This window comes from Drosophila miranda, chromosome 2, assembly GCF_003369915.1.
Source record: "Drosophila miranda strain MSH22 chromosome 2, D.miranda_PacBio2.1, whole genome shotgun sequence".
In the NCBI taxonomy this organism is placed as follows: domain Eukaryota; kingdom Metazoa; phylum Arthropoda; class Insecta; order Diptera; family Drosophilidae; genus Drosophila; species Drosophila miranda.
In genome coordinates, this window is record NC_046675.1 from 15,074,167 (window position 1) to 15,095,305 (window position 21,139).

At 48.2% G+C, this 21,139-nt stretch overlaps 7 protein-coding genes across 9 annotated transcripts; 4 read left to right on the forward strand and 3 right to left on the reverse strand.

Moving 5' to 3' along the window:
• Positions 1-27: 27 nt before the first annotated feature.
• LOC108154878 (spastin) lies at positions 28-4,709 on the forward strand. Of its 2 annotated transcripts, XM_017285317.2 has the most exons (6): positions 29-1,289; positions 1,517-1,687; positions 1,835-2,083; positions 2,302-2,468; positions 2,543-2,801; positions 2,872-4,709. In XM_017285317.2, the coding sequence occupies exons 1-6, from the start codon at positions 521-523 to the stop codon at positions 3,615-3,617; spliced, it is 2,361 nt and encodes a 786-aa protein (XP_017140806.1). In that variant the 5' UTR covers positions 29-520; the 3' UTR covers positions 3,618-4,709. The 2 variants fall into 2 exon arrangements, with proteins under 2 accessions (XP_017140807.1, XP_017140806.1); XM_017285318.2 differs by lacking the exon at positions 1,835-2,083 and having other exon boundaries at positions 28-1,289.
• Positions 4,710-5,838: 1,129 nt separating this feature from the next.
• On the reverse strand, positions 5,839-11,071 carry LOC108154882 (nucleolysin TIAR). Of its 2 annotated transcripts, none has more exons than XM_017285325.2 (5): positions 10,998-11,071; positions 8,216-9,406; positions 7,223-8,134; positions 7,057-7,150; positions 5,839-6,996 (listed from the first exon to the last, which is right to left on the reverse strand). In XM_017285325.2, exons 2-5 carry the CDS (start codon positions 8,441-8,443, stop codon positions 6,836-6,838), a joined length of 1,395 nt encoding a protein of 464 aa, XP_017140814.1. In that variant the 5' UTR covers positions 8,444-9,406; positions 10,998-11,071; the 3' UTR covers positions 5,839-6,835. The 2 variants fall into 2 exon arrangements, with proteins under 2 accessions (XP_017140814.1, XP_017140813.1); XM_017285324.2 differs by having other exon boundaries at positions 7,057-7,153.
• A 33-nt stretch (positions 11,072-11,104) lies between these two features.
• LOC108154885 (replication stress response regulator SDE2) lies at positions 11,105-12,255 on the forward strand. Its single transcript, XM_017285329.2, has 3 exons — positions 11,105-11,197; positions 11,305-11,468; positions 11,538-12,255. Exons 2-3 carry the CDS (start codon positions 11,373-11,375, stop codon positions 12,177-12,179), a joined length of 738 nt encoding a protein of 245 aa, XP_017140818.1. The 5' UTR covers positions 11,105-11,197; positions 11,305-11,372; the 3' UTR covers positions 12,180-12,255.
• LOC108154884 (beclin-1-like protein) lies at positions 12,169-13,771 on the reverse strand. The gene is made up of 3 exons (XM_017285328.2): positions 13,533-13,771; positions 12,429-13,476; positions 12,169-12,363 (listed from the first exon to the last, which is right to left on the reverse strand). The coding sequence occupies exons 1-3, from the start codon at positions 13,645-13,647 to the stop codon at positions 12,258-12,260; spliced, it is 1,269 nt and encodes a 422-aa protein (XP_017140817.1). The 5' UTR covers positions 13,648-13,771; the 3' UTR covers positions 12,169-12,257.
• Positions 13,772-13,809: 38 nt separating this feature from the next.
• Positions 13,810-16,105, forward strand: LOC108154883 (phosphatidylserine decarboxylase proenzyme, mitochondrial). The gene is made up of 2 exons (XM_017285327.2): positions 13,810-14,065; positions 14,147-16,105. The coding sequence occupies exon 2, from the start codon at positions 14,477-14,479 to the stop codon at positions 15,824-15,826; it is 1,350 nt and encodes a 449-aa protein (XP_017140816.1). The 5' UTR covers positions 13,810-14,065; positions 14,147-14,476; the 3' UTR covers positions 15,827-16,105.
• Positions 16,106-16,795: 690 nt separating this feature from the next.
• On the forward strand, positions 16,796-17,458 carry LOC108154886 (rhodanese domain-containing protein CG4456). The gene has a single exon (XM_017285330.2). It carries the CDS (start codon positions 16,901-16,903, stop codon positions 17,378-17,380), a length of 480 nt encoding a protein of 159 aa, XP_017140819.1. The 5' UTR covers positions 16,796-16,900; the 3' UTR covers positions 17,381-17,458.
• On the reverse strand, positions 17,413-19,675 carry LOC117187087 (heat shock protein 68). The gene has a single exon (XM_033388951.1). The coding sequence runs from the start codon at positions 19,438-19,440 to the stop codon at positions 17,512-17,514; it is 1,929 nt and encodes a 642-aa protein (XP_033244842.1). The 5' UTR covers positions 19,441-19,675; the 3' UTR covers positions 17,413-17,511.
• Between the last annotated feature and the right edge of the window lie 1,464 nt (positions 19,676-21,139).

Consider the following 21,139-nt stretch of genomic DNA (forward strand, 5'->3'; position numbering starts at 1 on the left):
TATAAAAAGCTTTTTTAAACTTGAAAACATAAAAAAGGCTTAAAATTTGCATACAAAATATAAAAAAGTGTATTTAATGATTAAAAGCCCAGATTTTGCGCTAAACGCTATTCACAAATTTTTCCCGCACTTGGCTTTTAAAAAAGCCAGATTTTACGGGAAAATCGACAGCCCTGCCCCCAGCCCCCCCAGCCATTGTCAACTGTGAAACGGAACAGGAATGTGAACAAATCGAGCACAATTTTCGTCGGAGAGAAAAATAAACATCAGAAAATAGCAACAACAAACAACAAATAGTAGTAGAGCGCAATAAGTTCAAAAATTGTTTATTTATACCATAGTTTGAAAGCGTGCCAGTGTCGCGTTTCTAGGCTCGCGAGTGTGAGTGTGCCCCAATAGGAATCCTTCGCATAAGCTTGCACGTACTTTGTCGGGGGTGGAGAGGGTGGAGTAGAAGCAGAGCCAAACGGAGTGAGTGGGGGTCAAAGCGTTAGCGTGCTGCGGCGCGGAATCGATATCGATGGTACGCACCAAAAACCAGTCCTCTTCCTCCAGCGCCAGCAGCAGCAGCCACAAGTCTCCAATCAAATCGCACGGCGGCAGCGGATCAGCAGCCGCAGGAACGGCAGGACACCCCGTGAGCAGGTCGTCGTCGTCGCATCGGACATCGATCGATGACCGCAAGTCCGGCACGAACGTGTCATCCTCCTCGAACCGCCGCACAACTCCGGGCAGCTCGCCGGACGGAGACGGAGACGACGACACCACCACCACCGATGATCTGACCCCAACATCAACGAGCGCGCCAAGAAGCTCCGGCGGCCCCTCTGTGCACAAGCAGAACCTCTACGTCGTTTCATTTCCCATTATATTCCTATTTAACGTTCTTCGCTCGCTGATTTATCAGCTGTTCTGCATTTTTCGCTACCTGTACGGCGCCAGCACAAAGGTTATTTACCGTCCCCACAGACGCGACTGCAACATCGAGATTGTTGTCCAGAACAACTCAAATAACAAGGATCAGAAGCACCAGCAGCTGACGTCGAGTCAGTCCCTCAACTATCCCTTGGAGGTGACCAGCGGCGAGGCAGCGTCCGAGCAGCAAGTACAACCTCTGCCACAGCAACGCTATCGCGCCCTCCAGCCCCTGGAAATGGCAGGGGCCAATCGATCTGGGTCAGGCTACTCCCCCGGTCCTGGGGATCCTTTGTTGGCCAAGCAGAAGCATCACCATCGTCGGGCGTTCGAGTACATCTCCAAGGCGCTCAAGATAGACGAAGAGAATGAAGGTGAGCAGTGAGCAGGGAGCATTGAGCGTGCAGTGTTGGGGGTGCTTTCGAGTGCTCACTATGAGTCATCGCCCCACTAGCTGGCGGCGGCTGTTCGTCTCTTTAGTCCGTGCTTGTGTGTGTGTGTGTGTGTGTATCTTTTGTTGTCTGTCGAGTGGGAATCAATAATCACAAAAAGCAAAGAGTGAGATGTTCTGACAATCGTTTCCTTTTTCTCCCGCCTCCAGGTCACAAAGAGCTGGCCATTGAGCTGTACCGCAAGGGAATCAAGGAGCTCGAGGATGGCATTGCCGTCGATTGCTGGAGTGGTCGCGGCGATGTCTGGGACCGTGCCCAAAGGCTGCACGATAAAATGCAGACCAATCTCTCGATGGCCAGGGATCGTCTTCACTTCCTCGGTAAGTCGATCCCCCCGCATCCGGAATCCCTAGAGGAATGATTTTTATTTTGTTATTTTTTTTTATTTTTCTGTTGTTTTTTATTTGCACTTTGTTGTTTGTCCTGCATTTCCTTTTGCGTTTGTCCATCAATTGTCGCTGCCACAGCGCTGCGTGAGGAAGATTTCCAAATGCATCGTCTCTCGCTAAAGGAGAAACAGAAACCGAATCAAAGCCGGGAGCAGCAGCAGAAGCCACAGAAGGCCAGAGAAGCGGCAGATAAGCCAATGCTGACGAATCTCACCAATGATCCCGCAAAGCTGAAGACACGCAGCAGCGGCTATGGACCAAAGAACGGTCTGACTACACCCAGAATCACTGCCACAGCCACAACACCGAAGTCGTCGTCGTCATTGGGTAAGTTCTGTTGCAGTCCAGGCCTGAAAAGAGCCCAGCACCAACGCCAGAACCAGCGACACAGCGACAACAGATCGAGCTATCTATCAATCACCCTCTCACCTTGCACTTGATTTCGTTTCGTTTCACTATTGTTTTATGCTTGCCCCCAAATTGTAGCTTATACCTATCATATCCATCCATCTCTTATTAATGTGCTCCCCCCTGTATCTCCATAGCCTCTGGCCGCAAGCTGACAATCGGAACAAAGCGACCTGGCAACCTGGCCGTGGCAGCCAACAAGTCACAAACTCTGCCACGCAATCTTGGCTCAAAGACCTCCGTGGGGGCTGTCCGTCAGCCAGGCAAGACCGCAGCCACGCCCCCAGCCGTTCGTCGACAGTTTGTAAGTGGCTCAAGGCGGAATAACGTTTGGTTTCTTGACAGATCTTTCTATAATTTGTACTCTTCTTTCCATAGTCTTCCGGTCGCAATACACCGCCACAGCGTTCACGCACGCCCATCAACAATAATGGGGCCAGCGGCAGTGGTAGTGGCGCTAGCACTCCCGTGGTGACTGTCAAGGGTGTGGAACAGAAGCTGGTCCAGCTCATACTCGATGAGATTGTGGAGGGCGGTGCTAAGGTGGAGTGGACAGACATTGCCGGCCAGGAGGTCGCCAAGCAGGCGCTACAAGAGATGGTCATACTGCCCTCCGTTCGTCCAGAGCTCTTTACAGGTAAGTGGATGGTAGAGGAATCCCTTTAAAGAGTCGTGTTTGATATCCTTTTTCGCCTCTTTGAGTGTAGGTTTGCGAGCCCCAGCCAAGGGTCTGCTGCTTTTCGGTCCCCCAGGCAATGGCAAGACATTGCTAGCCCGCGCCGTGGCCACCGAATGCAGTGCCACCTTTCTGAACATCTCGGCTGCTTCGCTGACCAGCAAATATGTGGGCGATGGCGAGAAACTGGTGCGTGCTTTGTTCGCGGTGGCACGCCACTTGCAGCCCTCGATCATATTCATCGATGAGGTGGACTCGCTGCTCTCGGAGCGTAGCAGCGGCGAGCACGAGGCGTCGCGCCGCCTGAAGACCGAATTTCTTGTGGAGTTTGATGGTCTGCCAGGTAATCCCGACGGCGATCGCATTGTGGTGCTGGCCGCCACAAATAGGCCCCAGGAGCTGGACGAGGCCGCACTGCGACGCTTCACGAAGCGCGTCTATGTCTCACTGCCCGACGAGCAGACCCGTGAGCTGCTCTTGAACCGTTTGCTGCAAAAGCAGGGCTCGCCGCTGGATACGGATGCACTGCGGCGTTTGGCCAAGATCACGGACGGTTATTCTGGTTCCGATTTGACGGCTCTGGCCAAGGATGCCGCACTGGAGCCCATACGCGAGCTGAATGTGGAGCAGGTCAAGAGTCTGGACATTAACGCCATGCGACACATCACAGAAAAGGATTTCCACAACTCTCTCAAGCGCATTCGCCGCTCGGTGGCACCGCAGAGCCTCAGCGGGTATGAGAAATGGTCGTCGGACTATGGGGACATTACCATTTAGATAGGCGTAGATCCAATCATTGAAGGATTGTCAGCCTCGCCACCAAGATCCTGCCCAGCCCTGCTCCACGCTGTGATGTGAGTGACAGAAATTTCTTCCCCTTTTGATCATTCCATTGATCCTAAAGTTTTAAACTACGTTTCATTCAACCATTAGTTTTTGTAGGCTTACATTTTGTTTCAAAAAACTTTGTTATTTGTATTTAACCAATGAATTATTGATTAATTTCTCGTTCTACCATGCAATTTGTGTGTGTTTCTAGGCCTAAGATTTATTGTATTTACCATATACTTCCAAGTGTTTTTACCCCCTTTAAGTTATAATCATTTAAAAGCTAATGTATGCCTAAGAACAATCATTATACTAGCATTTGTTTGCCTAACTTTGTTTCCAATGTTTCTAGTACTAAGACAGCAAGGTGTTCTGTTCATGTATGGTATGGCTTTCCTAACATTTAATTTAGTTCTAAGTAAATGTATTTCCATTGATTTCTCTGTGTCACAAGTTTCTTCCATTTGTATCCTTGAATCAATAGAACCAATCTACTATTTTTGTTGTACATCGCCCAATTCAATCGAAAACATACGCTACACGTAATCTAGACATAAGCATAGCCTTAAGATTAAACACAACAAACACAACACAAAACGCAGGATCAGACTTAAGTTTTAAATGCGGCATCATCACACACTACTCTCTCCCTCTATCGATCGATGGATGGCTGGTGTTTAGTTTTAGTTTTAGTTTTGGTTCCTCTGTTTTCAATTAATCAATGTATGTACCTACCTACTGCAGCAGTCATAAATACAATCGTGTCTCCGAAAAACCATCTATAGATTAATCTTAATGTTTGTTGTACCTAGAAGTTGCTCCTCCTCCCACACTCCACACACCCCTACTATATATATTGTACAATCGGATGCTTTTCGCGGTATTTTGAATCAGCTTTAATGCAGCCAACAGAACTTCAGTTTAAAGAGTAGTTTACTGAACACACAGATCCAACAAAATTACATGCATATAAATACATACTCTATATATATATCTACATATAATATATATAGAATACGCTAAATAAAATCGATTTCAACAGACATCATCAGGAGACTGCACCTTTTTCTGGGATACACATATAACCAAATCAAAACTTAACTTTTAAATTTATTCTAAAATTAGTTTTAGCTCTAGCCTAAACAATATCTGATGATAGTCCTTATATATAGATGGAAAGCTTTAGCTTTCTGTTCCTCGAAATATAACCATTAAGAAATATTACTTTTAAACTTAGCTGGTACTTGGAATTTTCCCTCAAATTAGTTGTTATAGAATCTCATCCGATTCTGTTTTTAGGGAATATTTTCTCTATAGATCAAATACCAGTTTACGATGATGTCTCATCAGAATCAGATGTCCTACAATCATAGACAAAAACCCTCAGAAAAATCTTTTCAAGTATAGATTTAAGAGGGATTTTATGCAATTTTTATAAAGAAGATCGCAGATCAGCATTACAATTCAATTGGAACGTTGGCAGAACCAGATGGACGCGCGACACGCTTAACCGAACGGGTCGCGTACAGTGCATGCAGGAAAGACAAATGTTAGACTAATGATCAAGGAAAACTATAACTAATAAGACCCTAAAACGGCTCATGTAATTCCATATAATCCCATCCAATTTAAACTTCATTCGCCCACTTAGTATTTCCATCAAAAACTATATCATATCATTTAAGACTTTAATTAAAACTTGTAGAATCTGCAAATAGTAGCAGCCCATGAATCTCAAAGATCGAAAACACATCATAGATATCTTCCAAAAACTGTCTAATTTCATTTAGAACTTTAATGGAACTTTAACCAATAGAATATAGTAGTTCGATCCCCGCTATCTTTCTGTGGTATTCTCCTGGTTTTCAGTTGGAACATCTAACTCTTCTTTATAGATCCGAGCATGGGTAATTATTGTAATTTTACAATCTTTTTGTAGTAGACTAGACCCAATGTATGATGATGATGGAGCCAAGAGTTAATTTAGACACACACTCGTCGTTCTCTGTGGTTTTTCTCACTTCGTTATATATATTTTTTTGTTTCTTTATTTTACAATTACATATTTATATCGCATTTCGTTTTTCCACATTGGAAATATACAATTACAATATGTATGTTTGTTTGCTCGAATTTACATTCTCTTAAGTGTCTAGAATTTGTTTTTGCGTTTTTTTTTTTACTTTTCGACTCCACCGATGTGTGTGTGGTGTGGCTCTCGTCTCGGCTCCTCCACTGCTACTTGCCACGCTTCCATCCTACTATGTACTCCTCCTTCGAAATCCTTCGTTGACACATCATATGATCCACAATTTAGTTACAATTACAATTTGCTTTGTCACTTTATTCCATTTCGATTGTATATATGTTTATTTAAACCAATTTGTTGTTGCCTATTTGTTGGTTTTTTGTTGTATTTCTCATTTGTTTATTTTTGTTTCCGCATTCGTTTATACGCCTATATCTGCCTTAAATTACAAATCATTAAATTATTTTAACACGTACTTAGATTGGATTAGATTGTTACAGCTACCCCCCGAAATCGCCCAGAGCTTCAGTTGTCTGTCTATCTGTTTGTATGTTTGTATGTCTGTATGTCTGTCTGTCTGTCTGTCTGTCTGCCCGTCTGCCTGCTCGCCTGTCGCTTGTCGCTTGTCACCGCGCGTGGTTCAACTTTTAGTTCCACGCTTTGCTTCGGTTCGGTTCGGCCGTCGGCCTCCGCGTGTGGGGGTGTGATGGAAGGGCCCTCCACGACCGTAACGCACGTACGCGCCTGTCCCGCCCCGCCCCGTCCGATCGACCGCAACAATGACGCACAGGTCTCAAAACAAAAACGTAGCCTGCAACCGCAACTGAAAATCGAAAATCCTATATCCCTAATCCCCTGCTGCCGCGAAAAAGAGGCTCGTTGACAGGATGTTGTTGCTGTTGCCCTCATCGTTAGGGACTGGCAGAGGATGATACGACGGATGCTGCTGCGGCTGCTGCTGCTCGGTTTTGGCAAGGACCTGGTATTCTAAGTAAGCTAAGGGTGCGTATTGCGCTAGCAGCTGCAGCTGCGACTGCGACTCCGATTGAGACTGCACTGCTGCTGGCGGCAGACGTTCTTGGATGCAGCGGCTCCACGGATGTTGCAGACGGCGTCGAAGCGGGCGTCACAACTCAGTTCATTGGGTCTGATATTGTGGCATCGCGGCACTGTACATCATTTGGGGGGCAAGTGAACCATTTGCTGCTGCAGCCGCAGACGAGGCCGCCGACATGCCTGGGACAACAGTACCGGGTACACCCCATGCCACGTTCGGTGGCACCATGCGATACCCAGCAGCTGGAAAGATCATTCAACGATTAACCTCAAAGGGGGGGTAAGTAACGCGGCTCTACTTACGGACTCCTCCCGCCTGCTGGGCACTGGTCGTGTAAGCGTAAGGATAGTAGCCCTGCTGCATATACTGCGTCTGCATTTGGGTGGTTGGATAAGCCTGCTGGTTTTTGTGGGGGAGAGAACATTTAAAGCCCATTTAGCAATCAAATATCTAATAAATGTAACTTACTGCCGGAGGATACCAGTAGCCCATCTGCTGGTAGGCGTATGGGTACTGCGCCGCTGTGGCGGCTGCCAGCTGTTGGGGCGTCATCATTTGGCCGGGTAACGCGGCCCCAGTGGCCGCCGCTAGCTGTTGCTGGGTCATCATTTGGCCGGGCAATGCGGCACTTACCGCCGCATTGGCGGCTGCCACGGCGGCCACATTGGCAGAGGCTGCTGCCGCTGCAGCGGCATTCATGTTGTTCATTGAGTTATCGCCGCCATTCTCCTTGCCCCAGAAGCATTTGACCAGATTGCCATGAACTTCGGTGTTGTGCGTATGCTCGATGGCGTGCGCCGCTGAGTCCTTGGTCACGAATTTAATGAACGCAAAGCCCTTGTCCTTGAAGACACGCACATCCTGAATGGGCCCAAACTGGCCAAAGTGCTTGTGCATCAGGTCGTCGCTGATGACATTCGGCGGAAAGCCGCCACAGTAGACTGTGGTGTTGGTGGGGCTCGACTGATTGTACACCTCCTCGAAGGTGTGCCGCTGGTTGCTCTTGACGCCGCCTCCATTCCCGGGTCCGCCACCCATGCCACCGCCCAGGCCGCCACCCTTGGACGATTCTCGCGGTGGTGGGAGCTTGCGCGTGGACCAATTGGTGCGTATCGAACGCGAGCCAATCCATTGGCCATTCATTGCCTGTATTGCATTCTCGGCTTCAGCCTTCTTTACAAACGAAACGAAAGCATAGCCCTTGGACTTCATGGTCTGTGGATCGCGGACAATCCGACAGTTGGAGATCTCTCCGAATGGTGCAAAGGCTTCGCGCAGCGTCTCCGTTTCGATTTCGGGACTCAGATCCCCAACGAATATGTGGTGATGGGAGCTAATGTCTGTCTTGGGCTGATTCCCGGGACTAGTGGCCCAGTTAACCTACAGAAATACAAATACAAATGGAAAGAGATTTAGTAAGGTAAGTGATGGAGCGAGTAGATCGCTCCGATCTGGACGCACCTTGATTTCCTTTTCCAGAAAGAGGCGTTTGTTCATGGCGGTCAGGGCTGTGGAGGCTGCCTGATAGTTGGAATATTCGATGAAGGCATACGGATCGTTGCCCGGTTCCCGTATGATTTTACAGTTCTTTACGGCACCCATTGTGCCGAACAATGCGATGAGCAGCTCCTCGGAGACGGAGCTATCGAGGTTTCCCACATACAACGTTTTCGGCTGTGACTCGTCCATTGCTGTTTTTCTGCTCTGATCGATATGCGCGATAAGGCTATATATTCTACACTTTCTCTACGCGATGATGCGCATCAATCAATTACAAAAATCGATATCAAAAATAATTTACTTGATTCAGAAGATCCCTATCTACTCTCGATTCTAAATGTTCTGTGTATATATAAAAATCCAATACGCACACGCAATATTTATATACGAATATATATTCCTTATATATGGGAGGGAGGGAGAGGCTGCTAAAGGACTACGAAAACTTTGCTACAATTCTGAATACTTCGATTACTACGATTATGACCAGTTGCGGCCCGATTGGCTTCGTTTGTTTGCTTTTTTGTATATTATATTATATACGTATCTAGAGATTTATGATAATAGTAGATCTTTATGATTTACCGCTGAGGTTCGTCGTTTATTGCTTTTCTTTTCTTTTCTTTTCTTTACTTTTCTCCTAAATCTCGTGGACTAATGTTTGCAAATTTTTTTTAAACTTCTATTTTGTTGTATATATTTATAAATATATCTGTCCTAACTATTCGCTAATGGAGTGTTTTGGAATATACAATTTTTTGTTATTATATCTCTTCTTTTTGCTCTTCTTCTCTTTGGAAGGGAGGAAGGAGGATGTGGATGCGGTGTCGGGGTTCCCGTTAACCTTTAAGTTGAATTCTCTCTTGTCTCTCAATCTATAGGATTGGCATAATAAATTTTTGTTGTTGTTCTGGTTGTTTTCCCTTCAATATACACGAATTGTATAAATGTATATGAATACTATTTATGTTAGTGTAGAAAATTAACTTAATTTTTCTTTGTTCAATGCCGCTGACGCTGCTGTTGTGGTAGGAGTTCGGGTTTTCGGGATCGTATCAGGGGGTTTCTGGTACAAAAATTAGTTTGCTATGAAAGTTCTCGCAGGTTAAGAGTGTTTCTGTTGGGTTTCGAAGCTGAACACTGGAATCGCTGCTGCAAGGAAGAACAAAAAAGAGATGGGAGAAGAAAGTACATAGTTTTCGGTTAGTTATATTTATGATGTACATATAAGTTATAGGTATATAGGACAAGGTCTACAGTCCGGTGGACATAGCACATGATCGGCAAATGTTACATTTCATTTGGAATTAGGTAGGCAAATGATATGGATAAGTGGTCGCCCGCTCGCTCGCTCGCTCCGTCCGTTCGTCCGTCTGTCTGTCTATCGGTCTTCTCTGTCTCTCTGTAGGCTGTAGGGAACAAAGAGCCGACTAGCTGCTGCTGCTGGCCTGGCGGCAAAGCAGTGCAGGGGCACGCACACACGTGCGCACCCTCTCTCAAAACTCACACACACACACGCACAGAAATAACTAAAGAGAGAGAGGGACGGGCCCAAGATCCGTTTCATCGCAATTTAACAAAGCAAATGTCAATCGTTCGGTCATAAAATTGCAGTCCACGGCGAACAATCTATTTTATATTTAATATACAAAAAAATAATATACACCATTTCGTGAGCGGTATCGGGAAGTAAACTTTTTCCGGGAGCAAACGCAATGTAGCACACTGGCGCACACGCACACCGAGACACGAAAGAGGGCGAAGACAAAATGAAAACTAGAGGAGAGGATGAATTACCGTCGATAACAAAATACATAATGGAAAACATGGAGAAAGAGGAGGGAAATTTGCGAAACCGAAACCGGCCAGGGCAGCGGCGGCAGTTCGGCAGCATTGCCGAAATAGATTTCGAGCTTAATTTCTTTCGGTCGAATCAAGTCGAAATCGAAATAAAATTTGAATTTGCATGGCACTAAACTTGATTTTGATTTGATTTCTTCAGGCGCCGCTAGAAAATGTCAGTCAAAGTCACAGCCCCTTGCAGATGTAGGGAGCGGAACGGAACGGCGGCGGCGGGTGGGTTTTTGTTGCTCATTTTTATACGCTTATTTTCCTCGTTTCGTCGTTTTTCGCACACCACACACACACAAAAAGGCGTCTTGCGCTGGCCTTCTTGTTTGCCTTTTGCTCACATGAGTTGCCACTTTTCTTCGTTTTTTCAGTTTTGGTTATTGAACATTTAAACTAATACCAATGTGCAGCTCGAATATGGGGATTTTTCTTTGCTTTTTCTGCTTTCCGCTTCCATCTATACTTATGTGTGTATGCACACACACACACACGCATGCAATGTACATATCTTGTTCAATTCCGTGCTGCCATCTTTTATGCTAGCGTTCCCGTTCCCCTTCCCTTCGACGATGCCGAAAGCTAGGATTAACATTAACACAACTACCACCACCACCGCCACTGCCGCCGCCGCCACCGCTGGCCTGTCCTACCCATTGTTCGACGCTGCCTAGAATTTGGGATTCGTTTTCAAAATCCGCTCTCTCATATTTTTATATGCTCTCTGTGACGTGGCTGCGGTTGTAAATTTACCGCATTTTACTAGCCCTGCGCTATTTAAACACTCAACACACATCAGACAATATTAGCCGCTACCGGTTTTTATTAATTTTTCACAACTTTCGCTATGTTAAACTGATTAAATTGTACGATAAACGCGTCGCTAAAATTTTACCTTCGTCGTCTAAAAATGCGAACTAATTAATGAGCACTTTGTGTGTGAGAGAGCGTGATGCCAGATCGTTGAAAACGAAAAACGCAATGGCGGCAAGGTCATAAATTGATTGAAAACTGTCAGAAATCTGTATTTATTTGTCGAATAACCACAGATTAAAAGATAGCTCGATTTATTAGTTGTTTTTCAATTGAAATCAAGTAGGTTTAAGCACATTTAAGTCAGTTTAAAAATAAATCCGAAAAAGTGGCAACTCTATTTGCACCGATAAACGCTTTCTCTTTCTAACACACTCTCTGGCATATAGATGCAGCAGCACAAAAGGGAAGCGCAAAAGTACAACACAACCAAAAGGGAAAGGCGAAAGGAAGAGAAATGGTGATTAATATTCTGTTAAACAATAAAGAGTTAATTGTTTTCGACAATGAAATTAACTTTAATGATATATGCACGAAAATCGAAGAGGACACAGTGAGTATTCACATACATTGTAAAATTCACGTGTACAAGTAATTGCAATAAACATTTTCTATTTTACAGCACTTGCGACGCGACGATTACTACCTCGTGAGCAATGGCAAACGTTTGACTGGCGACTCGAGCCATCAGAATGAGAGCATCCACTGCATCCTCCGCCAGGTGGGCGGCAAGGGTGGTTTCGGCTCCATGCTGCGTGCGATTGGGGCCCAGATCGAAAAGACCACGAACCGTGAGGCATGTCGCGATCTGAGTGGACGTCGCCTGCGCGACATCAACGAGGAAAAGCGCGTCCGGGCCTGGCTCGGCAAGCAGGCGGAGCGGGAGCGCGAGCGGGAGGAGCGGAAGAAGCGCAAGATTGAGAAACTTCTGGCAGTGCCCAAGCACGACTTCAAAGACGAAAAGTACGAGGAGGCCAGGGCCAATCTGGCGGATAAGGTGAGTGACGCCTTCGAGGAGGGCCTCAAGCAGGCCGAGGAAATCAAGGAGAAGCGTGCAGCGGCAGCATCATCAGCCACGGAACAGCCATCCGTCAGTGGCATCAAGAGGAAAACCAAAACCTCAGGCGACGATAAGACAAAGGCAAAGAAGAAAAAGGGAGCCCTCTGGATTGGTGATGACATCTCGGGCTCCGACACGGACGACTCAGATGACAGCGAAGAGGAGCAGCCAGAGACAAAGAAGAAAATAGCCATTAAAAGTTGAATGATTTAGGTTTAATATTAAGCACTAAGAAGAATAATAGCATAAATAAACGATGAATAAAGGACAAACGACAAAACATCATTGCGACACAAATTGCGAGGAGACCCAGGCGAGACCCCATTTCAGGTTCGTAAGCATGAACTTTAAGGCCTTCGTCCACTGTTCCTCCGAGTTGAACTGTATCCTGGAAGCAAGCGAATGAAATCAGTATGGAACATAGAACATAGTAATCCCCTGCCTTGGACTTACTTTATTGAGTAGGAATTCCCAGTAGATGGGTCAATGATTTTGCCCTTTTCCATTTTGTAGGGCAGCAGGAATTCGGTGTCGCGTTTCTCCACCTCCTTCTGGAACTGGGTAAGGCAGTCAAGAAAGGCCACCATGGCCGCATCGAATTTGGTATCCCAAAAGAACTTGAATCCCCCGCTTCCGTAGAGCGGCAGTTCGCGATTCTCGCCCAGCACCTCCACATACGAGTGATTGCCGAACGGAACAACGCGATACCGCTCAAAGGTGAGGCCAATCTTGCGGGCCAGAGCGGAGAGGAGCAGCACCGTCTGCCCCCAGGCGGCATTTATCTCCGACCAGTCGACGGAAACGGAGGGCAGGCGGCCGAGGCGGAAGTTGTTGATGGTGCCAAAGTGCCCGGCATGCCAGATGTGAAAGGTGATGTTGAAGATGTTCGTGTCGCGCAGCTTGTCCAGCTGCTGCTTCGAGTAGCTGATCTGGCTCTCCAGGCTCCGTTTGTCGTCCTCGGTGAGCATCAGCTCACGCCGGTGTTTGGTGTACTCGCGCCAGTAGCTCTCCTCCTGCTCGTGCAGCTTCTCCTTCTCCAACTCCTCTTGCGCTATGGCAGCGTTCAGTGATTGTTCATCCTCCTTTAGCTTACCCAGCTCCGACAGCAGCTGCTGTTCACTCTTCTTCAGTTCGTCCAGCTCCTTGTCCAGGGCATCCACATTGGGGGCCTGCCGCTGCTGCTCTAGCTCATCCAGATATGTTTTGTACACATCCCACTCGTCTTCGGCTATGCGCAGCTCTCGATCCATGATCTCCAGCATGGAGTCGGCACACTCCTCGCACAGGGGATGGTCTATCTCCGAGTTGGAGGACAAGCAGTCGAACAGCTCTGCCTTCAGATTGAAGGCAGCACTCATCTTCTTGTTATCACGGCCATCCGAAACGAGCATGAAGCCAGTTCCATTGATGGAGTCTGTCAGCCTGTACGGCGGCACAAAGTGGTCAAAGCTGCTGGCATCCTGTGTGTCCAGCGTGTTGCCATTGTCCCTGTAGATGGGCACTGCAAAAGCAAGACATGATTATACAGGTTCCTGCGAGTAGTATACCTTCTCCTACGCGAGAGTTCAGCCATGGCATGGACGCTAATCTTCTCCAGTTGCTCGTCCAGCACTATGGGCTGGAGACAGCGCTGGCAGGCGAAGGACACGGCCTGTTTCTCCGCCTCGCTCATGGTTGCGTTTATTTCAGTTCCCCTTTAGCCGATTTCTGCATATAATATTTTTGTATTATTTTGTGAGAAAAACACAAATAATTAATCAGCTGTTTGCAGCTGCTGCCGGCGTTGCCATCTGTCTTCAAATTGAGCGCAAAATTAAGGCGCAGTTCGGAAAACAAAAACAATTGACGGGCGACGGAAGGCGCATAAAAATAAGAATAAAACCAGTTTTAAAACAAAAACATTGACCAAGAGCGGCTCCGCACAAAAGAGACTGACTCGGCTCGAAGCCAAAGCAAGGCCCCAGCCAGCCCCCCCCCTCTCACACTCACGCACACAGAAGGCAGCCTTGACCACCATTGTGGTTTTTTGTGATAAGAGGCAGAGCGGATCCGAACGGAGCGCGGAGAGGCGTTCAATTCCGTTTGTTTTGGTGAGAAAAAGCACATGAGGCGCAGTCACATTGGCGTCTCTTCCGCGGTGGAAAAGTTTCATTTCATTTCGCCCACAACAGCCCCACGGTACGGTACTGAAGACCCACACACGGACCCCACATCTACTTGATTGGCAAATTCATTACTGCATTATATTCTCGTTATCCCCCGGCCCGGTATTGTTTTTGACTTAGGTCTGGATTGTATGCGCATGTTTTATAACTATTAATAGACCATTGTTGGTCCATTCGTGCTCCAAAAAGCGAACAGATTAAACCTCCAAAACAGACGCGCGCTACACATCGTGCCATTTTCATATCTAAGAATACGTAATCATCAGTTCGGTGGCCGGTGGCTGTGTCGCCACAAGAACAACTACAGCTACAAATACAAGTACAACTACAAATAATATGGTTTCCTACTTTGTACCTCGCGGTCGCGTCCTGCTGAAGGCCGGCAACCTAAGAAAAGTGGTCCAGCCACACCAGCCGCAGCAACTACAACTACAAGCCGCCAAACCTACGCAGCAACAAATTGGAAGCTGGCCTGTGGTGCGGCATTTACGTCACTTCTCCTCGAATTCCTCGTCAGGGAATGCACCGCTGCACCGCCTCAAGCCGCAGACCCAACAGCAACCGCAACCGCACAAACAGCAGCTGAACCATAACCAGAACCTTGCCCAAGTGCGTCGCAATGTGCTCTCCCGGTGGACCGGCTTCCTCCTGCGCTGGGCCCCTATGGGCATATGCGTGTTCGGGGCCATCGAATGGCAGTTTCATAAGAAACGCTGCGAACGTGACGGCTCGCCACGCACCGCCTCGGAGTTCCAGTCGCGCGTGTACTGCTCGCTTCCGTTGCGGATCATCAGCCGCTGCTGGGGCTGGCTGGCCGCCTGCTACATGCCAACGACACTGCGACCATACGTCTATGGCTGGTACTCGAGTGCATTTAATGTCAATCTGAGCGAGGCCCAGTATCCGGAGTACGAGCACTACAACAGCCTCGCAGAGTTCTTCACGCGTCCCCTGAAGGAGGGCGCCCGCACCATCGATGCCAATGCTCCGCTCGTCTCACCTGCCGATGGAAAGGTTCTGCACTTTGGTAGCGCCTCTGACTCGCTCATCGAGCAGGTGAAGGGCGTGAACTACAGCATCGAGGACTTCCTGGGGCCCTTGCAGACGCTGGAGGAGGCCAAGACCGGTGTCAGCTACGCGCAGGCCCTGAAACGTCAGCGCGATGGAACCACCGAACTATATCAGTGCGTTATCTACTTGGCTCCTGGAGACTACCATCGATTCCACTCACCAACCGCCTGGCAGCCGACGGTGCGTCGTCACTTCTCCGGAGAACTGCTCTCCGTGAGCCCCAAGGTGGCCGGCTGGCTGCCGGGTCTGTTCTGCCTGAACGAGCGCGTCCTCTATATGGGACAGTGGAAGCACGGCTTTTTCAGCTACACTGCAGTGGGGGCCACCAATGTGGGCTCCGTGGAGATCTACATGGATGCTGAACTGAAAACCAATCGCTGGACGGGTCTCAATGTAGGTAAGCATCCACCCAGCACCTACGAGTACGACGAAGTGGCCCTGGACGCGGAGCAGAAGCCAAAGGAGCTGGGCAAGGGTGATCTGATCGGGCAGTTCAACATGGGCAGCACCATTGTCCTACTCTTTGAGGCGCCAAAGAATTTCAAGTTTGACATTGTGGCCGGACAGAAGATCCACGTGGGAGAGTCCCTAGGGCACATTGTGGAGCGTAAATGATGAAGGTCCTTGTTCCATGTTCATCTCCCGAAGGAAGCCTATTGTGATGCCTATCCAAGAATCAGTTCAAAGCAATGCCTGTCTCTAGCAAGTTGATAGATTGAAAAGTCCAATCTAATAATCACATTTTGTATTACTGGAGCTCTCCTAACGTATTTTTTGTGAACATCCTGCTAAGCTATGTGTGTGTATTGTTGCCATTTCTAGAGTCGTAAGTAAATATTTTATACAATAAATGTCGAAATATCGTTTGAATACAATAAACAGCCCGTGTGTCCATGTCCATGTCTGTTTCCGGTTCAACCCGCATGGCACGCGCCGGCTTATATCAGTGCAAAACATATAATTGTTGAGGTGGGAGCTGGTTGCTATCTTTCCTTATCTTTTTCTTATTTGATAACAGAAAACGGGTGAAACTTTCTCAGTCGTTGAACCCAAAAGAAAAAGTGTTCGTCTGGTATGCTTATCGGTATATGGCAAGCCGATCTCTATTAATTTCCCGGATGTTATACTACAAACATACATACATCGTTCCACCCATCATCGCGAATCACATCACCCTATCTCTACGAACCTGAACTTTCTTCTCAGACATAATACTGTCGCACAGCAGAATTAATTTACTACCAGACATATGTACATACATGCATATATACATAGTATGTTCTGTTCTGTACATACGTTCTTTTCTGCTTGTATATTGAATCCGGGATCGCATATTCATCTAATTGAATCAATCAACCAGCCGATTCCAAGCAAAAGCGCTTGTTCGTTGAACTTATCACACGATGAGAATTTGATTGTGCCCGAGAGAAACTTGATACACGTAGTTCGCGAGTGATGGCACCCGGACCCGGCAACAGTTCGGGATCTGGAATGAAACAATTACGTCAGACCAAAAACCTTTCATCAAAGCAAACATTTTTTCAAATTTATGCGCCAAATGAAGTGTGAGCAATCGATTGCAACCCTGTGTCACGAACAGCTGATTGCCGGCTTGAATTTGTTGTGTTGGTGCTTTTACGTAATAATTGTTGTTTTTTGCCGAGTAAGACTGTTGAATAGCTAAAAATAATGCTGAGACATTGCCTGGTGGCTCTGAGAGGAGCAAGGAGCAATTTGTCCCTTCAAACTACTCTACATTTGCCTCCAAAATGCACCCCAGTCGGATCACAACGATTCTTCAGCAGCAGCAGCGTCCCGACAATTGGAATTGTGGAATACGATGTGGTCAAGAAGCTGCCCCGGGAACCACAGAAGCTTCTCATAGACGTAAGGGAACCAGATGAGCTTACGAAGACTGGCCAAATCCCCTCCAGCATCAACATACCCTTGGGCATTGTCAGCCAAGAGCTGTCTGCCAGCAATGAAGTCTTCAAGTCAAAATATGGTCGCGAGAAGCCACAAGCCAACACAGAGATCATATTCCACTGTATGATTGGCAAGCGAAGCCTGAAGGCTGCCGAAGCAGCCGCCGCCCTTGGCTTCAAGAATCTGAAAAACTACGAAGGATCCTGGACGGATTGGGCCAAGCGGGAAGGATTGCCAAAATAGAAAAACGAATAACAAATGCAATACAATTTCAATTTAAATAATACTCTATTTTATTGAATTAAATTCATATTCTAAAGATTTTTGGTTGTGAGATCTATGTAAATTAAAGGAACTTTATATTCTATTTGAGTTTAGTCGACCTCGTCGACTGTGGGTCCATAGTAGCCACCGTTGGCGAAGCCTCCGGCTTGCTGGCCGCAGTTGGGCGCCTGCGTTCCATCTCCGGTACCTCCCTGCTGATGCATCTTCGTCATGATGGGGCTGCAGAACTGGGTGAGATCCTTAAGCTTGTACTCGTACTCCTCCTTGTCGGCGGTTGTGTTGCCATCGAGCCACTTGATGGTCTCGCTGCACTTCTCGAGCACACTGCTCTTGTCCGACTGGCTGATCCTGTCGCCCCCATTGTCGGCGGCCTCCTTCACGCCGAACACGTAGCTCTCCAGCTGGTTGCGGGCAGCAATCCTTTGGCGGTGCTTCTCGTCCTCCTCGGCGTACTGCTCGGCCTCGCTGAGCATGCGATCGATGTCGGCCTGCGAAAGGCGACCCTTGTCGTTCTTGATGGTGATGTTCTTGGCATTGCCAGTGCCCATTTCTTTGGCCGTGACGTTGAGAATGCCGTTGGCGTCCAGGTCGAAGGTGACCTCAATTTTGGGGACGCCGCGGGGTGCCGGAGGGATGGCCGTGAGGTTGAAGGTTCCCAGCACATTGTTGTCCTTCGTCAAGGCACGCTCGCCCTCAAACACCTGCACAGTTACGGCGGGCTGGTTGTCTGCGTAGGTGGTGAAGGTCTGTGATTGCTTGCACGGGATGCGGCTGTTGCGCTCGATCAGCTTGGTCATCACTCCGCCAGCGGTCTCGATGCCGAGGGAGAGCGGCGACACGTCCACGAGCAGCACGTCCTTGATCTGGCTGCTCTGGTCGCCGGACAGGATGGCAGCCTGAATGGCGGCTCCGTAGGCCACAGCCTCGTCTGGGTTGATGGACAGGTTGAGGCTCTTGCCATTGAAGAAGCTCTGCAGAAGGTTCTGCACCTTGGGAATGCGTGTTGATCCGCCCACCAGGACGATGTCGTCAATCTTGCTCTTGTCCATCTTGGCGTCGTTCAGGGCCTTCTCCACGGGCTGCAGGGTGTTCCGGAAGAGGTCTCCGCATAGCTCCTCGAAGCGGGCACGACTGACCTTTGTGTAGAAGTCGTGTCCCTCGAACAGGGCATCCACTTCGATGGTTGCCTCAGTGCTGGAAGACAGCGTTCGCTTGGCCCGCTCAGCTGCGGTGCGGAGACGGCGCAGGGCACGAGGATTGGAGCGCAAGTCCTTCTTGAACTTTCGCTTGAACTCCTCTGCCAGGTGGTTCACCAGTCTGTTGTCAAAGTCCTCGCCACCCAAGTGAGTGTCTCCGGCAGTGGCGCGCACCTCGAACAGCGATCCTTCGTCGATGGTCAGAATAGAGACATCAAAGGTGCCGCCACCCAGATCGAAGATCAGCACATTGCGCTCCCCCTTGAGATTCTTGTCCAGGCCATAAGCCAGAGCTGCTGCCGTCGGCTCGTTGATGATGCGCAACACGTTGAGGCCGGCGATGGCTCCGGCATCTTTGGTGGCCTGACGCTGGGAGTCGTGAAAGTACGCTGGCACTGTGATAACTGCGTCGCGCACTGAGGTGCCCAGGTACGCTTCGGCCGTCTCCTTCATCTTGACGAGCACCATCGAGCTGATTTCCTCCGGGGCAAAGCGCTTCACCTCGCCCTTGAACTCGACACTCATCTTTGGCTTGCCGCAGTCGTTGACCACCTTGAAGGGCCAGTGCTTCATGTCATCCTGGATCTTCGAGTCGTCGAACTTGCGCCCAATCAGGCGCTTGGCGTCGAACACACTGTTCTTCGGATTCATCGCCACCTGGTTCTTGGCGGCGTCTCCGATGAGGCGCTCCGAATCGGTGAATGCCACATAACTGGGCGTTGTGCGGTTGCCCTGATCGTTGGCGATTATTTCCACCTTTCCGTGCTGGAAGACACCGACGCACGAGTACGTGGTGCCCAAGTCAATGCCAATGGCTGGCATTTTCTGTGTGTGTGTGTGTGTGTGTGTGGCTTCTTCTCTATTTCTTTAACAATTTATTGTTGCCGGGCTGCTTCTGCAATCCCTTGTTTGCGATTTTTATTCTGTTGAATTTTAGTTGTATGTCAATACTTTTATCTAATTTCTGATTTCACTTTTACTTGTTGTGTAGAGTTTTCGGTTGTAACCGTCACTTTCGCTTGCTTTGCTTGTTGTGTTTTGGCTTGCTTGAATTGAAATGTGCAGGGGTAGCAAACGGCACTGCTATTTATACTCCCGGCCAGTTTGAGATTCCCTTGCCAGAAGAGTGGAGAACGTTCGCGATGATTCTCAAACTTTCGCAAGAGTGCGAGTGAGATAACCGTAGTGTCGAAAAAGGGGAAGGTTGTGAAAAGTGAAAAACGTTCGCTATGCTACGAGAGAGTGCGAGAGAGATAACAAGAGCATGTGTAAGGGGAAATGATGTGAACTGTAGGGTATGGAAAATTCAAGAATAATAAAGGGGAAGCGATGCATTATCGTAGGTCAGTGCTGCCTGGCATATATTAAACAGCCGCACCAGTCTACTTTTAAAAATTAGGCTAATTTATCATCAAAACCGTTAACCGATATTGAGCACATTTTCTGCGATTTTTTTAGATAGTTCAATATGTTAGAGTAAAAGTGAGGACAAAGGGAAACATGGCCATAAAACAAAACGAGGGGTAACGTTGTGAGTTGCTGCGATACATAGTCAGTATGGTTACATTGAGCGACAATGTCTGAACATGTCGTCGGGCGCTGCGTAGCCACTGCAAAATAATTTGTTCCTTTTGGCTATAAAAATGATCCGATCTGATCCAGATTTAGCAATCTCATAGATATGTACGGTCATTCTCTATGATTGTGCGTTTTGAATATTCTCGTACCTTCAGTATTGTGGTTGCCACAGATTTTCGCCCTTTGTGGGGGCGGAAGTGGGCGAGGCAAATATACTTGTAACAGTGACATATCACAGAAGTCCGGATATAAAATGTCGTTGCTCTAGCTCTTGTCCTGGACAGGGGCGCCGAGGACGGCCATGTCCCTCGCGATAAGTGGCACCTGGTGGAGAACGAGCTCCAGGACCGGTTCCTACTGGAACTGGAGGAGAACGGCGGACCACCGCCAAAGTGTGAGGACGCAGGGTGGCATCAAGGCAAGGTGAAAGCCATCGCCTGCCAAGACGCTCGCTCTGCGGCCCTCTACATGAAGGCGGTGGCGGCCCTAAAAGAGGTCTATCCAGGGGCGAAACTGGAGGCCGTGAAGTGGGAAGATGTCCCTAGTCGCCCGAGAGCCAGAGCGTGGGTCTCGGCTAAGCCTGAGAAGATCCTCAGGTTACTGCAGGTCTGCAACCCCCACCTTCCTACAGCCGATTGGAAGGTGGCAAAGGTGGAGGATATCCAAGGGCAGAGGCGCCAGATTATCCTCGTCCTAAATGAGGAATCCATTGATCTCCTCGCAAAGTCGGACGGTGTAGTGGATTATGGCTACAAGAAGGTCACCATATCCACTTACAAGTCCGATCGCAAGGGCAGGCAAGCGGAGGTCGAGCCAGACCCTTGCTCGGCCAAGGACATCGGCCTAATTGTGGGGTGCGATGCCAATGCACATCACTGTCAGTGGGGAAGCACTGACACAAACGAAAGGGGTGAGTACCTTTTCAGTTACTTACTGACCACTC

What these genes read in the sequence shown, in the direction of transcription:
- LOC108154878 (XM_017285317.2), top strand. Translation starts at nt 521, where the DNA reads ATGGTACGCACCAAAAACCAGTCCTCTTCCTCCAGCGCCAGCAGCAGC. An exon ending in GAAGTCGTCGTCGTCATTGG is followed by an intron (nt 2,084 to 2,301) that starts GTAAGTTCTGTT and finishes GTATCTCCATAG; the next exon opens with CCTCTGGCCGCAAGCTGACA. An exon ending in TCGTCCAGAGCTCTTTACAG is followed by an intron (nt 2,802 to 2,871) that starts GTAAGTGGATGG and finishes CTTTGAGTGTAG; the next exon opens with GTTTGCGAGCCCCAGCCAAG.
- LOC108154882 (XM_017285324.2), bottom strand. Translation starts at nt 8,443, where the DNA reads ATGGACGAGTCACAGCCGAAAACGTTGTATGTGGGAAACCTCGATAGC. An exon ending in TTCTGGAAAAGGAAATCAAG is followed by an intron (nt 8,135 to 8,215) that starts GTGCGTCCAGAT and finishes GTATTTCTGTAG; the next exon opens with GTTAACTGGGCCACTAGTCC. An exon ending in CCAGCAGGCGGGAGGAGTCC is followed by an intron (nt 6,997 to 7,056) that starts GTAAGTAGAGCC and finishes TGATCTTTCCAG; the next exon opens with CTGCTGGGTATCGCATGGTG.
- LOC108154885 (XM_017285329.2), top strand. Translation starts at nt 11,373, where the DNA reads ATGGTGATTAATATTCTGTTAAACAATAAAGAGTTAATTGTTTTCGAC. An exon ending in CGAAAATCGAAGAGGACACA is followed by an intron (nt 11,469 to 11,537) that starts GTGAGTATTCAC and finishes TCTATTTTACAG; the next exon opens with CACTTGCGACGCGACGATTA.
- LOC108154884 (XM_017285328.2), bottom strand. Translation starts at nt 13,647, where the DNA reads ATGAGCGAGGCGGAGAAACAGGCCGTGTCCTTCGCCTGCCAGCGCTGT. An exon ending in TGCCATGGCTGAACTCTCGC is followed by an intron (nt 13,477 to 13,532) that starts GTAGGAGAAGGT and finishes TTGCTTTTGCAG; the next exon opens with TGCCCATCTACAGGGACAAT. An exon ending in GGGAATTCCTACTCAATAAA is followed by an intron (nt 12,364 to 12,428) that starts GTAAGTCCAAGG and finishes GCTTGCTTCCAG; the next exon opens with GATACAGTTCAACTCGGAGG.
- LOC108154883 (XM_017285327.2), top strand. Translation starts at nt 14,477, where the DNA reads ATGGTTTCCTACTTTGTACCTCGCGGTCGCGTCCTGCTGAAGGCCGGC.
- LOC108154886 (XM_017285330.2), top strand. Translation starts at nt 16,901, where the DNA reads ATGCTGAGACATTGCCTGGTGGCTCTGAGAGGAGCAAGGAGCAATTTG.
- LOC117187087 (XM_033388951.1), bottom strand. Translation starts at nt 19,440, where the DNA reads ATGCCAGCCATTGGCATTGACTTGGGCACCACGTACTCGTGCGTCGGT.